The 16,221-nt window shown below is 47.2% G+C and overlaps 1 protein-coding gene across 1 annotated transcript; it reads right to left on the bottom strand.

The window, feature by feature from the left end:
* Nucleotides 1–11,553: 11,553 nt before the first annotated feature.
* Nucleotides 11,554–14,972, bottom strand: Tcl1a (TCL1 family AKT coactivator A). Its single transcript, XM_026411768.2, has 3 exons — nt 14,856–14,972; nt 11,981–12,151; nt 11,554–11,604 (listed from the first exon to the last, which is right to left on the bottom strand). The coding sequence occupies exons 1-3, from the start codon at nt 14,970–14,972 to the stop codon at nt 11,554–11,556; spliced, it is 339 nt and encodes a 112-aa protein (XP_026267553.2).
* Between the last annotated feature and the right edge of the window lie 1,249 nt (nt 14,973–16,221).

Genomic DNA, 16,221 nt, shown 5'->3' with positions numbered 1-16,221 from the left:
CCATTTGAATCATGTGAATCAAAGATATTTGGATCCATTTTTTTTAATTTTTTATGAGCGCTCCTCATACATCTCTCAATTGTCATATAACTGCATGATATATGGACATACACACATACAGACATACTACACATAACACAAGGGTGCACAATTACACAAGGCCTTGTAGCTGGTTTTTTTTAGGTGAAATCTCCATTGCAATGTTTAAAAACTCCACAGTTGTTCAAAACTATAACTGATCAGAAAACATTAATTTGTTGGTAGGATCAAAATTATGAGCTCAAAAAAATACAGAATCTAAGAAGAAGCAAGAGTCATAAAAAAGATGACTGGCCAGTAATTAGTGAATACCATACAATTTGCTTTTTGGTTTGATCTAGTTTGAGTTCAGGTAAAAAGACACTTTTACTCTTTTTTTTCCCTTGGGTCTCAGATCTGTCCTCTACTGAGCCCCAGGCTTCTTCTATTTGCATATCAACTTAGGTCCTGGCTGAGGTCTGGAAGGAACTGGGAAACTGGAATTCTGAGCAGAAACCTCATGTCTAAGGCATTTTATCCATAAGTCATAATTTCCAGGTTTGGATGTTGAAAATTATGATACAAGTTTAAGATACAATTTATAAAATTTCATACCTTTACATTTTCCTACACTAGAAAAACTTGCTCACAAAAAAACTGAAAATAGGATCTCTACCATCAGAAGAAATTTCTTCAGGATCATTAAGCTACTTTCTTTGTTCTGAAGTTCCTAAAGTAGTATTAAGTTACATTAAATCACCTGGAAAAAAAATCCACACACTACCATGTATATCCAAAATTAAGCTTTAAAAATTTAAGACTGTTGCTTTCAATGTTATTTCAATAAGCCAGGCCAACGTTCCAATTCAACATTTTTTTCTAAATCTTACACACTGAGGGGAACAGATACCATATCATAATTTACTATCCTTGCCCAAGTTAATGCACTGGTATACCTAGTGAAATCTTTTCAGGTTACCCAGTTCAAAATTGATGAAAAAAATAAAACTAAATGATTGGGAGTTACTTGCCAACTTGGAAGTAGAGTTCTTTAATTTTCTATCCTAAGTATTTAAGTTTTCTAGCATGAGCTATCTGAAATCTCAAACTAAACAATTACTTGAACCCAACTTTTAGCTGCAAGATTGTGCAATGCTTTAGAAACCCATTCAGACACCAGATTGTTAAAATAAAAAAAATCATCTTTTAGATACACATTCAGCCAAAGTCATCCCCAAGAAACAATCCATAATATCAACACATTACTGCATTCATTGTCCTTTTTTTTTTAAATAGACAGAGGTGGAGTAATCCTTAAAGTGCAGGTAAGGAAGAGGGAGTTCCCCAAAGCAAAATGGCTTTGGCAGCTGCTGGGAGTCCCTTAGTCCCACCTTTTACTTACAGGATTAGTTCCTCTGGTTTGTTCTGACCCCAGGCACCAGGCATTTTCCACATCTCCTAACTTTTCAGTAGTCAGCTCCCAAAAAGTTCATCCTCTGCTTGCAGTTGTTTCGAGTGCTAGGCTTCCCCAAGAAGGCAGAGTGGGGACTCCTCTAAAGTCCCCTCTGGGGTGCCAAAACTTATGACTGAAAGTTCGGTTCCCATTCCCAAAGCCAATTAATGCCAATTTAATAATGATGACAGGGTTTTGAGAAAAGTTAAAGTGAGATATCGAAATTCTTTAAGACACAGCGAAAAGGGGTGTAAAAGGTGAGAACGAAAAGCTGGCGGTTCTATTGACTTCTGGTCCCTTACAGGAGAAGCATACTAGGGACAATTTAGGCTAAAATTTAGCTAAAGTTATCTCCACATATCTAAGGCAGATTGGAATTGGGGACCCTGCATCGGTCCAAAGTAAAACTATGCCATCACACTTAACAGAGACACAGACAAAAAGACACACAAAGACATAGATTCCCTTTTCAGATTGTCAAAAAAACCCCGAAAGTGTGTGCTGGTCCGAAGCCAACTGGGGTCTTCCCTTCACAACCCCAAGATCTACAATCTTGTGACTCAGGAAGAATGGAGGGAAGAGGGGGAGGAACAGAAGGTTTGAGTGATAGGATCGTGGGGGAAGGGGCCGGAGTGGGGGCAGGGACAAGGAAAGGCTTCACCCATGTGGGAGGAGATTCACAGAGATCCTGTCAGGTTAAGATATATGGCTGTTGATCTGGATGGTCATGTGGCCCAGGCTGAAAAACAATATCTCTGACTTTGCGGATTAGAGGGAGGTAGAAGGATCCTTCTGGATGCCATTCAACTCCAAGGGTGGGCCGGGCCTGGGACAATACAAACTCAACACAGACAAGGACAAACAGTAAACATTTAACACAAGTCCAAGACAAAGATTAGAACTTGAGTAACTGGCAAAACCTGATGAGCTGGACAATAAAGACAGACAGTAAACTCAACACGAGACAATTAACAGAATTGAGTAGCCGGCAAAACCTGATGGGTTGGCAGCAGAGTACACCTGATGAGGGCTCCTCCATCCCTCCGTTTCCCGAGTCCTCCAAGGCGTCCCTTGGGGATGTGGTCTGTGGCTTCAGGACACGTCTGTCCACCACCGCCAGGGGGAACTTGCGCTCTCCGCTGGCAGCCACTCTGCCAACCCTTAAACCGAACCTGAACAAAAAGCTCTGAGCAATCGCAAGAAAAAGGAAAAAGGCGCCTTACTTACCCCTAGAGGAGTCGGTTGGGGTCTCCTTGTCCGGCGCTGCGCGATTCCTGGCCAACGCACCAAATGTAAGGGACCGGCGAACGACGGAGGAAGAGACCACCAAGAGACCGACTCATGCAACAGCAAAAGGGGATTTATTGCAGATCCAGCGCGCTGGGGCTCCAGGCTCACTCAAGAAGGGAGAGAGGCCAAGAGCCCCGAGCAGGGGTTAAGCAGTGCTTAAGTACACTTTTTGGGGAGGGTGGGGGCTTTGCATACATCAGAGCAAATCATCATGAGGCGTGGGAAAATTGAACAACTCTCAAACATGATTAGTCCATTCATTGGCGGGAACAGGACGGGCAGGGATGATAGGTCAGTCCTAAAGCGGAGTACACATTCAAACTGATTGGTTTAGGCCCTGAGGTGCCTACGTGCTGAGCTGCACTGGGCCCAAGTTGTTAAACAACTAAGTGGTCAGGGGGAATTCCTATACATATCTAATGGGCATTCTCGGGAATTGTCTTAACAGCTACAGGAACTTCAGGTTCTGTGTGCAGTTCAGAAACTTTACAATACCTGGTCCTTTACATTTTAACTCAGGCTTTGCAGCTTAGAAGCTTTACAATACCTGGTCCTTTACATTTTAACTTCAGTTTCTTTTACCCTTTCAAAGGCTTTTATAACAAAAATTTCCAAAGGCGAGTGTCTTAGGAAACTTACAGCTAACAGGTATTATTATTATTATTTATATGCCAATAATATTATGTATTACTGGCAAGCATAATACAAGGGCAAATAGCAGGTCACTGATCTATGTGGCTTAACATTTCAAAGTAGAGAGTAAATTGAGGTTCTAACATCGGAATTTACGAGGAGCGGCTGAGGTTTTAGGGAGGGTTGTTATCTAGTCAAGGAGAGCCAGGCATAGGTGAGTTCAGAACCTAGGCAGAAATTCCAAACAAGTTTATGGTCAGACCAAAAGGAAATCTTAGTATATTACAGTAAAACAGAAATGAACTTTTCATGACTTTGTGACGAGATGGCTCCCAATCTTAAGATGGAATTAGGCTGGGTTTGAGAAACTGATGTGACTCCATTTTTGAGAAACCAGCCTCTACCTCAGAGCAAAGACTGTCCAAGAGGGTGGGGGTGACCCTTGTCCTTAGAAAACCCACAGAGCAGTTCCTGGGTACTTAGCCACCCCACTGAGTTGTTTGTCTGTAGATAACAGGAGAGATCTGGGATGCCAGGTGTCCCTGACTCAGGTATGCTAGTTCCTGGAAAGACCCATAACAACCCCCTAGCAACCACCAATCAGTATGAGACAGGGAAAATACCTGGACTGCCAGGTGACCCTCACAGTAGTCTCAGAGATTGATAACATGCTTGGAAAGAGGTCGGGGCTCGTACACCCTTGCAACCCCTCGTGCCCTCACCTCTTGGAACTCACCAATCACCCCTAGCCAACTTGTTCCCACCAGTGAATGTGCTAATCAATGTTAAGAGTTGTCGTTTGATTTTTCCCGGGGTATGAAATGATTTGCTGTGTGATGTTGTGTCACATAGAATATCCCCCAAACCTCTAAATCCTCACTGAACAAAGGACCTGGACTCACTCCTCGGAACCTCTGCATCAGAAACAGTTGAGTCCAGGCTCGAGCTTGCAATAAAGACTCTTGTGTGCTTGCATCGGATTGGGCTCCTGGTCGTCTTTCGGGGTCCCCCAAATCCCGCATAACAGGTTCATCAGATTCACTCCAGGAAAGCAAAGTGGTCAAATATACAGAACCCAACCACTGTGCTGTGACATATTTACAGAATAAAGGGCAAAAGCCCCATATGATCATCTCGATAGAAGCAGGAAATCATTTGGCAAAATCCAACATCCCTTCATGATAAGACACTAAACTAACTGGGCACAGAAGGGAATTTCCTCCCCCCACCCACAATAGTGATGAAAGACCTCTCTAATATCCTGCTGAATGGGGAAAGGCTGAGCTTTCCCCCCCTCAAGATCAGGAGCAAGGAAAGAATGACTGTTCTCACCATTCCTCTTCAACATGGTACTGAGGCTCTAGCCAGGGAAGAACCCAGGCAAGAAAACAAAAGAAAAGCCATCTGTAATGCCAGATTCGTGGGAACCCAACAGACCTCCAGGAGCCGAATCCGACGCAAGCACACAAGAGTCTTTATTGCAAGCTCGAGCCTGGACTCACAACCGTTCCCGATGCAGTGGTCCCAGAGAGTGAGTCCTGGGCCTTTGTCCAGGGAGATTTTATAGATTTTGGGGGATACTCTATGAGTCACAACTGTTAGAGTCTGTAAACAAGTCAAGATGGCGCCTGGCATTTTGCCAGAGGGAGTGGTTTGTGAAGTAACGCCAGAGAGCCATTAAGTGTGGAGATTCCTGATTGGTTGACTGCTGTATCTAGTTTATGTTAATTAGATAAGCTGTGTGGAATGTATATATCCCCCTCCTGTCCTACAATAAACGGCCCCCACTCCTGCTGTATCAATGTACACAAGTTCCTCGTCACCCCCCCGGTTATTTTGCTGCAGCCGGACTGCGGCACACAACATCACACAGCAAATCATTTCACACTGCAGGAAAGTCAAACAACTCTTCTTTTTTAAAAAAAAAAATTTTATTTATTTATTTTAAAGAGAGAGAGGTAGAGAGAGAGAATTTTTAATATTTATTTTTTAGCTATCGGCGGGCACAACATCTTTGTTGGTATGTGGTGCTGAGGATCGAATCCGGGCCGCACACATGCCAGGCGAGTGCACTAGCACTTGAGCCACATCCCCAGCTCCTCAAACAACTCTTAACATTGATTAGCACATTCACTGGCAGGAACAAGTTGGCTAGGGGTGATTGGTTAGTTCAAGAGGAAGATTCGTTTCAACTGATTGGTTTAATCTGTGAGGGGTGTACATGCTAAACTACATGGTTTCCTAACATGTTATCAATCACCGAGATGGGGGGCGGGGTTGGGTTGAAAGGTTAAGAATGTAAAGGTTAAGTTTTGTTTTCTTGGTTGAGTTTAAATTCTGTTTTCCTGAAACCTGAAATTTATGTAGATGTCAAAACAATTCCCAGAAAAACTGTTAAATGTATGTTGAGAAATGTCTCCTGACCATCTGGTTGCTCTGTACAAACAACCCCTCCCACATTCCCTGACCTCTGCATGAACTCCCCAGTTCAAACAGTGTATAGAAGCTCTGCTTAAGTTGTTTTCGGGGCTCTCAGCTCCTCTCAAGTGAGCTCTGAGCCCCAGCATGCTGGACCCCCAACAAACCCTCTGCTGTTGCATGAGACAGTCTCTTGGTGGTCTCTTCCTCCGAAGCTCGCCCGACCTTAACAGGGTCATCTGGGGTCCCAGGTATTTTCCCTGTCTCGTGCTGATTGGTGGTTGCTAGAGGGTTGCTAGGGGTCCTCACCTAGCCTAAGGGAGTCAGGGACACCTGGCACTGCAGATCTCTCCTATTACTTACAGACAAACAACTCAGCATGGTGGGTTTGTGCCTAGGAGGCTTTGTGGATTTTTCCCAAGGACAAAGGTCATGCCCCCTCCCTCTGGACAGGCCTTGAGATTGAAGCTGTTTTCAAAAATGGAGACACATCAGTTTCTCACATCCAGACTGGAAAAGAAAAGATAAAATTAAGTATCACCTCCTGCCCATTAGCATGACTATGGTAAAATCAAAACAAAACAAATAAAAGAACAAACAAAAAAATGAAACCCAGAGAGTAACAAATATGGGTGAGGCAGGACAAGGAGAAAATGGAATCCTGGTGCACTGTAGGTGGGAATGTAAAATGTCACTGAGGCTGTTATGCTTGAATTCGGGACCCCCAAAAGGCCACCAAAGACCAAGATCGATGTAAGCAGCAAAGAGGCGTTTATTGCAAGCTAGCTCGGTCCTCCGCATGCACACAGCAACTGGTGACATTGAGAGGCCCTAAGCCCAGGGTTTGCAGCAGTTTTAAACAGTCTTTGGGGAAGGCAGGGACTCCACATACATCATAGCATCTCTTAGCAAATCATCACACACCGCGGGAAAATCATAAAACAACTCTAAAACATGATTAGTACATTCACTGTTGGGAACAAGTTGGGTACGGGTGATTGGTTAGAACAGAGGGGGATTTGTTTGAATTGATTGGTTTAAGTCTCGAGGGGTGTACATGCTGAACTACATGGTTTCCCAACATGTTATCAGCCACCATAAACTACTGGGGGGTCACCTGGCATCTCAGGTATTTTCCCTATCTCATGCTGATAGGTGGTTGCTAGGGGGTTGCTATGGGTCCTCACCTAGCCTGAGTCAGGGACACCTGGTGCTGCAGATCTCTTCTGTTATTTGTAGATAAACAACTCAGCAGGGTGGGTATGTGCCTAGGAGTGCTCTGTGGGTTTTTTACAAGGACAAGGGTCACGCCCCCTTCCTTGGACAGACTTTGTTCTGAGGTAGAGGCTGGTTTCTCAAGGCAGAGAGAGGAGGGTGCAGGCATGTGGGGGCAAGACTGCAGTTAGGAGGTGGGGCAGGGCCAGAACAAAGGAGCATGGAGAGGGCCTTCCAACGAGGTCAACTTCCTGCTTGATGAAAGCAGTGGGGGATCCAACAGAAAAACTAACATAAGCATGTGGACAGAGGAGGCACCTGTCAGTAATAGTGACGAGAGCATGGAGGGTGGGGGTGTGACAAGAAAAGGAGGAAATTCCAGAGATCATAAAAAGAACAGGCCAAAACTCTGCATGGACTCCCAGCTCTGGGGCCTTTTCTCTGTAGTGAAGTCTGTCTCTGTGGCTTTGGCAATAAACCTGCTGCTTGCTTGTTCTCTCTGTGTCCTGCTCTTCAATTCTTGGCTGAAGGGAGACAACAAACCCAGCACCCCTAGGCAGTCACAGTACAACTGTTATGGACAACAGGATAGAGGTTCTTCTCTCAAAAAATTAACAACAGAAGTACCAGAATCTCCCTTCTGGGCATTTATCCAAAAGAACTGAAAGCCCAAACTTGCAGAGACATTCGCTCTCCCACATCCACTGAAGCATTCATTACCTATAATGATCAAGGATAAGAAAACTACCTAAATGTCCACTGAATGAATGAAGAGTGGGATATTATTTGCCTTAGAAAATAGGGCAATCCTGTGCCACTCAACATGGAGGAAGCTGGAGGGCAATATGCTCAGGGAAACAAGCCTTGACCTAGGGCAAATACTTGCAGGATTCTATTCAGATGAGGTAGCTAGAGTCCTCCAACTCAGGGAGGCAGAAAATGAAGTGGTGGTTGCCCAGGGCAAGGGTGGGGAAATAGGGTGTTCCCTTCCAAAGGCCTAGAGTTTTAGCCATGCAATTTTAAAAAGTTCTCAAAATCTTTTTTTTTTTTAAAATCACAATAAAAAAGGATAAAATACTTAGGAATAATGTTAATAAAAGAACTGCAAACCCTAAGCCCCCAAACCTGCAACACCTGCTTGAAAGAAATTAAAGAAAATGTAAATAAATGTTCATGTACAGTACTTGAAACTATGAAGTACTTAAAGGATTTCAACCAAACAGTAAACCTCGACTTTGGGGGAAGAACAAGAGTGGCAGAACAGAGGATTGCCAGGCAGATGCCCACCTACCCATTGTGGCTCAGGGTCCCTCCAGGAGGGTCTGCCTGGGACCCAGCTATCTGTGCTCTCATCAGATGACCCCTTTCTGCAGACCCTTCTTGCACATGTGCACACAGCTGCAACTTCTTCTCTTGCTTGAAGTCACCATCTCCACACTAGACCTCAGTCAGGCCCCTTATTTATTTATATTTTAGACTCCTGAATGTAATTGTTTTGGTCCCGACCTGAGTTCTAGAACCATCACATTCAACCAAAGGCCGATTGACACTTCCAAATGGAGGGGTTCTGGGAATCTCAAATGCAGCCTGAGAACTCCTGATTTCTCCCTGCCTAAATGGACCCTTCCCCATGGCTCACCCAGCAGTTCCAACCAAAGCCCTAAGGTCATTCTTATTGTGGAAAGCAGCTTCCAAGTTCATGGACAGTTCATTTCTTAGGGCCACTTATCCTCCTTGCAAAACAACACTGCTTCCAGTGAAAAGAAATCCTTCTGCTGTATTTCCGTTTTCTAAATGACACATTATACCGGCCTAGGCCTTGCCAATCTCTCTTCTGGATTCATGAATCTGCCCTCATTTTCAAGGCTCATCTTAAAGGCCACCTGCACAGGCAAGCAGTTCTCAGCCAGTCAGCCCAGCCCAGCCCCAAGCCACAGGTTCTGTTTTCTTCTGGGATTCTGCAGGCTCTAAGCTTCTCCTTTATCTTCTCCCAGAATAACATGGGCATGTTGATAGGGCCTCTGCTCTGCTCACTGCTGTGTCCCCAGGACCCAGCACAGCTCCTGGAAATATCTATCTGGTCAACAATCTTGCAAGGACTGCTCCTAACTAAAGACTTCTAAAAGGAGGCATCCAGCTGGTCTTTCCTCCTGCTCTATTGAGAAACTGATGTGACTCCATTTTTGAGAAACCAGCCTCTACCTCAGAGCAAAGCCTGTCCAAGGAAGGGGGTGTGACCCTTGTCCTTGGAAAGACCCACAGAGCACTCCTAGGCACATACCCACCCCGCTGAGTTGTTTGCAAATAACAGGGGGGATCTGCAGCTCCCGGTGTCTTTGACTCAGTTAGGCTAGGTGAGGACCCATAGTAACCGCCTAGCAACCACCAATCAGCATGAGACAGGGAAAATACCTGGGATGCCAGACGACACCCCCACACACACCCCACAGTTTATGGTGGTTGATAACATGTTGGGAAACCATGTAGTTTAGCATATATACCCCTCGTGGCCTAAAACAATCAGTTCAAAGGAATACCCCTCTTGTACTAACCAATCACCCCTACCCAACTTGTTCCACCAGTGAATGTGCTTAATCAATGTTAAGAGTCGTTTGGCTTTTCCACGGTGTGAAATGATTTGCTGTGTGATGTTGTGACACATAGAGTATCTCCAAAAACCTATAAAAATCTTCACTGAACAAAGGACCAGGGTTCACTCCCTGGGACCGCTGTGTCGGGAACGTTTGTGAGTCCAGGCTCGAGCTTGCAATAAAGACTCTTGTGTGATTGCATCGGATTTGGCTCCTGAAGGTCTATTGGCATCCCTCGAATCTGGCATTACACTATCTCCACAGAGAGGTGTCTACAGTCACTGTTCCCACAGATGGAACCTGCTTGCCAGGCCCTATGCAAGGCACTGGGTCACAATGACAAGCAATACAAGATGTAGTGTGCGATGGCAATGCTTATCTGCCTAGTACCAGGTCAGGACCTGGGACAAGAGCAAGCTGGGAGAACACGCATGTTTCCTACACGGTTCTCTTAGTAGATGCTGGGAGCCTTTTCCTTACAGCACCCTGCTGAGCCCTCAGAGCAGCCTCTAGGTGTCATCTCCTCTACCCCATCTGTGTGACAAGGACCCAGGACTCCCCAGTTCCCTCACAGATCCTTTCTCTAGAAGACATCCTCTTAGAAAGAGCAGGAGGGCAGCGGATCTTGGGAATCAGGGTGGGATAGGCTGTGACTTCGGTCATGGAGGTGGGGAAGGGAGTCCAGTTGGGCATGAGTGCTAGGGGACAGTTTCAGGCAGGGGGGACTCCTGCTGGGAAGGAGAAAAGGACAGAACTTGGTCCATGGGCAAGGAGAAGAAAGAGTGGGCATTCTTCTTGGGTGACTGCCTGTTCCCCCTTCTCCCCACTAGCCCCAGGTCAAGGACAGAAGCTGACACAGCACAAGTTTGATGAATTTTCTTACATTTAATCAGGCAATGTTACAAAGTGTTCATGCCACATGAAACCTCATGATACCCGGTGTGAGGGCACCTGTCAGGGGGTAAACACAATCTCTCTCCCTTCTGGAGGTGGGCAACCTGAGAGCCAAGGCAGTGCCCACTCACCTGGCCTCCTGCTACCTGGTGGGCAGCAGTCACTGGCCAGCAGGATTCCAAATTGCTGTGAGGGACATGGGGAGAGAGAGGCTAAAAATCATCTGTCAGCTGAGAAAACCAGAGACACGGGTGCCGATGGACACCTGGAGGAAGCAACAGGGACCCAGGGCTCCCTGGCACCACCCACAGGGATCCCGGAGTCCTGAGGGCTGAGGGCTGAGGGAGCCAAGGGGGCTGCAGGCAGGTCCAGCAGCCTGGGTGGGCTCGTCCTCAGCCATCTGCTTCCTCCTGGACCACAGCGCGTGGCAATGAACACACGGACTAGCAAACGAGGTGAACATGAGCACAGAGAGCCCCCACTGGAGGCCTGGGGCCAGTGGAGGCAGGAACCGCAGGACCTGGGAAGGGAGAGAAGACGAGCTCAGCGCCAGGAGGGCAGACCGCAGGACGGAGGTTGTGGGGGGGTGGGGGTTGCTGGTGGCGTGGCCGGGACTGCGTGGGCTGCGGTGGACCCCAGAGGCTCAGGCTGGCATTGACACCAGGCAAAGCATGAAGGGGGGTGGGGGTGGCTGGGTCGGAAGACCTCGATTTGAAACCTGGCTCTGCCACCAGAAGTCACTGTAGTGCTTCAAACTGGTCGTGTAACCTCTGACGTCTAAAAGGCCCAGCTCGGCTGATGGGACCATCAAGTCACACAGGCTATTTAATACAGTGATGTCTATAAAAAGTGTCAGCTGTGACCTGTGCAGCCCTGTACAGATGAGTGTGAAGCAAAAATTTACCAGAGGGCTCCGACTCTCTAGGTGGCAAAGGAAAGCCTGGGTTGGGGGATGGGCCTCCAGAAGCCTGGCCCAACCCGGGGACCCTCTGGGCAATAGGTGGGGAGGGGTCCACTAAGCCCTCAAGGATGCTCACCATGTCATTCAGGGGCCGGCAGCTGTTCCAGGAGCATGTCCTCTACCTTGTTGTACTGAGGGTGGGGACACAGGAAAGGAGAGAGACAAGGAGTGATCAGACCAGTGCCCTGCCAACTCTCCCTCCATCCCTGCCTAGGCTTTCTAGTGGCCTGAGCAGCAGGCGGGACCTGGGTGGCCCAGGTCTTCCCCTTCAGGCTTGGCCTGTGACTGTTGGCCAAAGAGGGTCTCCCTGGGGACCTGAGAGGACAATCAGTCTTCCAGTTGTAACTACTTTCTGATCCAGCCCGTTGCCACCCACAGTTGTTAATCCCCTCCATTATTTTAACTTTGGTGCTTGGACAGGGAACACAGAACACAGAGGCCAACATGGGGTGGGAGCAGGGCTGCCCAAGGTCCCCCACTCTGTCCCCGGGGGAGACCTGTGCTTGCCTCAATGTGGTACACTATGCGCCAGAGGCTGGAGTCTGAGCCTCGGTATCTTCTTTCAGGGTACAGCTGATACAACACAGGCAGGAGGCTCGGAGTCATCTCAGTGGGACTCAGAGGGCTTTCCAAGGGGTAGTCTTCCTGGCGCATGAGCACCTGGAGGCTACCCTCCATCTGCAGAGGAAAAAGTAGGGAACACTTTCAGGTCCTGCTCACCAGCTCCTCCAGGACACCCAGCAGCCCTGGCCTGGACTTACAGGGGCCAAGCATGAGAGGCTGGCGGTCACTGCTCCCAACACTCAGCTCCGGCCACATATGCTCTTCTCAGGGACTCTGGTGGCCAGCAGTCTAGCCAGCCAGGCAGGCCGTAAAAGCACACTTTTTCCTGCCAAGCTGCCAGTGGCTAGGCTAGACCTGGGGGCCCTTCTGCTTGGAGCCCTTTCAGCCATCATGGGATTTTTTTTCCTTTCATTTTAAACATTTTGTCCAAGCTCCTCTTCTTTTTTTTTTAATTTTATTTTAGCTTTAGGTGGACACAATATCTTTATTTTATTTTTATGTGGCGCTGAGGATCGAACCCAGTGCCACACGCATGCCAGGCAAGCGTGCTACTACTTGAGCCACATCCCCAGTCCCCCAAGCTCCTCTTCTAAACACAGTATCTCAGTTCCCCAGTCTGGTGACAGACCAACCTCACTCCCTACCTACCACTGTCTCCTGCCTGGACCGTGGTGACAACCTCCTGACTTGCCGTGGCCTGTGTCCGCTCTCCGCCCAGCACTTCCCAGCACAGGCAGAACAATTCCGAAAGTCCCAAAGGCCCATGCAGCCAGGCCCCTGCTGCTCTGCCCTGTTAGCCACCTTCCACGTCACTCCGGCCACACAGGCTCCTGGCTTTTCTGGGACCTGCACCATTCTGCCTGCTTCTAGAAACCCTCTGCATCTACTGCCTTCCTTGCTTGGAACATTCTCCCCAAAGCTACACGGGACTCGCACCCTTCTTTTAGGGGTCTCTACTCAAATGCATGTCTGTTAAAATATAACAAAGCAATGTGACAGAGTGGAGACGAAACCCGCTGGTTTTATCAATAACTGCACATCAGCTTCATTCACCAACTCAAGGACAAAAATATCCACAAAGCCCAACCCTAGGGACTCTCAGCCTCTCAGCCCCATTTTTCTCCTGCACAACTTAGTACCAGCTTTATTATTTTGATACGGTGGGTTTCTGTCACCTTTACTGCAAATCCTCAAGCCCAGGACTGTACTTGGCATATAAACTAGGCACTCACATTTGTTCAGCCAGTATTTCTCCACAAGTGAAAATAGTTCTATAAAATTGTTATAAATCAGTCAAAAAAAATATTTGGATCACAGTGCAAGGTGTCAGTGCCCTGAAAATCACCATTCTTGTGTTTATAGTCTTTTATATCCTTTAACTATTTTCACTTTGTATTATTCCTCCTTTTTATTAATTTAAGAAAATCCTTCCATATTAAAGATACTGGTTCTTGGATTTACGCGAGTCAGATCCTGCCCCACTGTGTGAGGTTGTGTTATTTTTCAGGTAGCATTTATTGTGATTGTGAAAAACTGGTTTGTGGTTTTGGTGAGAAGATGTTCCCCAACTAGAGATTAAAAAAAGATATTTGCCTAAATTTTTTTTCAAATACTTGACTTAAAACAAAAAAAATATTTGATTTTGGAAAAGGTCTATATGTATATTTAGAAATTTTGGGGGGGGGGTTGGGGATGGTGGTACCAGGATTAAATTCAGGGGCACTCGACCACTGAGCCACATCCCCAGCTCCATTTTGTATTTTATTTAGAGACAGGGTCTCACTGAGTGGCTTAGCGCCTTGGTTTTGCTGAAGCTGGCTTTGAACTCTTGATGCTCCTACCTCCGCCTCTGGAGCAACTGGGCCCAGCTATACTTAGAACAATAAAATTGCAAATTTAGGTGGTAGTAAAGAGCCTGTTGCAACCTTATCTTACCTGCTAGCAGCACTACCTTGGACAGGTTTACATGTTTAAGCCTCAGTTTCTCATTAGCAAATTAGAGACATAGTCAACCCTCAATAGCCTTTTCCTGTATACTATATTACATGCATGTTCTAAGGTTTATGTATGGAGTTGCAACAATTTTTGCTTCTATTTCTTTGAGCAAATCCAACCTCTGATGGTTAGTACCTTTTTTTTTTTTTTAAATAAAAGAGTTATATTTCTTACAAAGACCTGTTAACACTAAAGAGTAATCTTAAGGGCTCATACATAAAACAAAGTCAAAGTTTGATATTGCTGTTGCCTGCTAAGTTTATCTGTTCCAAAGCTTCCAGGGGGTACAAAAACCCTGCAGTCCAGGGCACAGCTTCTCACACTAGTTTATAGCTATCTACTGAATGTGCTTTTTAAAATTCAGATTTCTGGGGCCCACCTAAGCAGACTCTGGTAAGTGACCCATGCACTAATCACTTCCTTTAAAGATATTCCCATTTTATATAAACTAGGACCTTGATGCCCTGAAGAGTCCTCTTTTGCTCAACATCATGCATGCTCTGAGACAATAGGTCCCTACCCTTGGCCAACATGCCCTAGCAGTTTTCCCAGCCTCCTGGAAGAACTCTTTTTCATCCTACAGAGCCCAGTTCTAAAAAGTTTCAGCTGGGGCCGCCCTGGACGGACCAGCCTTCTAAGTCTTCCGGCGGTGCCTTCACCATGCGCGGTGCCTTCACCATGCGGGACAGGAGAGGCTCCTCTGGGCCCGAGGAACTCGGGGGGCTGGGCCCGAGGAACTCGGGGGGCTGGGCCCGAGGAACTCGGGGGGCTGGGCCGAGGCTCACTTGCAGGCAGGGCCCGCCCAGGACTCACGAGGCTGTACCTTGATGATGATGGGCAACCAGGTTCGATAGGTCTCGTCCACAAACAAGAGCATGTTCCACCTCCACAGGTGGTCGGGGTCCGGGGGGTAATCCGGCTCGAATAGGAACCCTTCCATGACACCTTTTCTGGCCCTGCAAGAGACGGGAGCGGAGCCCGGTGCCGCTACCCGATAACGCTGGGCTGCAGGACTGCTGGGATTTATAGTCTCCAGCGCCGGCGCCCCCTGGCTGCGGGGCTGGAGGAGGCGGGCTCGGGCTCGAGACGGGTGGGCGGGGATAGGGGCGGGGCATGAAGCCTTGCTCTCTGCAATCCTGGTGGCATCTAGGAGTGCAGACCCGGTCCCATCAGGCCCCGGGGCTTCCCCAAGGCTCCCACCTGGCCTTGCCCTCTGGGCACTACCCACTGCTGGGGCCCTGGGGCTTTGGCTCAGAACTCAACTGTGCACTGAGAAAGTAACCTAGAGCCTGGGGGCTCCCTCCACATTTGGGGGTTTAGAAGAAACCCACAGGAGCCTGAACCAGGCCTAGGTTTTCCCAGGTTCACTAAATCACCTTCAGCCTGAGCTTTTGTGTGGCACAATCAGTTTCCTTGGCAAACTGCAACTCCAGAAGCACCCCCCACCCTAAGACATGCCTTTTCCATGGCTTTGAGGATGCTGTGGTCATCTATTAGCTATTGCAAAACTTGGTGTTGGGGACACGGGGGTTTTTCCCTTTATGCTTTGAGTTCATTAGTGAACGCATCATTTAAGATGAATACTTAAAAAAGAAACCCCTTTCTCAATGGATTTGAAAAGTCCCTAGGTTATATGATTCAAACCATCTCTTTGTAAATTACAACAAATAAGGAAAACAATTTCACTTTATTTTGCAGTAACACATGCCCATTAAGACAATTAAGTAAGTAAAGCGTAATGAAAAACATGTAACATCGGCTCCAGGCTTGTTGCTCAAACATCACTGCTGGTAGCAGTTTGGTGCCTCATCTTCTAGCTCTTTCCTCTCTGAAGAGGTACTGAGAAAACTATTAGTGATCTTTGAAATGCCACTCAAGTGAAAATAAGTGATCAGGAAGGGGCATGTGCTCCACCTGGCAGGTGAGTTTCTGCTTCTGCGCTTATCCAAACAGCCTAGTTCCCAGGTTGGCAGAAGCTGAGGTAGCTCAAGGTCAGAGAGGTATACTTAGATTAACCAGGAGCACAAGTAGAAGACAACAGCAAAGTCAAGCTTTGGAGGCCGAGCAGCTGTGAGCCCAGCAACCATCTTTGCTCATGCAGCTCTAAGTGATGTAAGTATATAAGGTTCAGACTTGAGGTTTTCAGGCCAATTTCCCTGTGGATGGCTTTTTGACTCCAGTCCCACAGA

The sequence above is a fragment of the Urocitellus parryii genome, chromosome 6, assembly GCF_045843805.1.
Source record: "Urocitellus parryii isolate mUroPar1 chromosome 6, mUroPar1.hap1, whole genome shotgun sequence".
Taxonomy (NCBI): Eukaryota; Metazoa; Chordata; class Mammalia; order Rodentia; family Sciuridae; genus Urocitellus; species Urocitellus parryii.
The sequence above is the reverse complement of the archived record's forward strand: the minus strand, read 5'-3'. Positions and strand labels throughout refer to the sequence as shown.

Excerpts from the sequence above, each read along its gene's own strand:
- Tcl1a (XM_026411768.2), bottom strand. The coding sequence starts at position 14,972 with ATGGAAGGGTTCCTATTCGAGCCGGATTACCCCCCGGACCCCGACCAC. Across the intron at positions 12,152-14,855 it reads GGTTGCCCATCATCATCAAG|ATGGAGGGTAGCCTCCAGGT; the intron begins GTACAGCCTCGT and ends TTTCCTCTGCAG. Across the intron at positions 11,605-11,980 it reads GCATAGTGTACCACATTGAG|TACAACAAGGTAGAGGACAT; the intron begins GCAAGCACAGGT and ends CCCCACCCTCAG.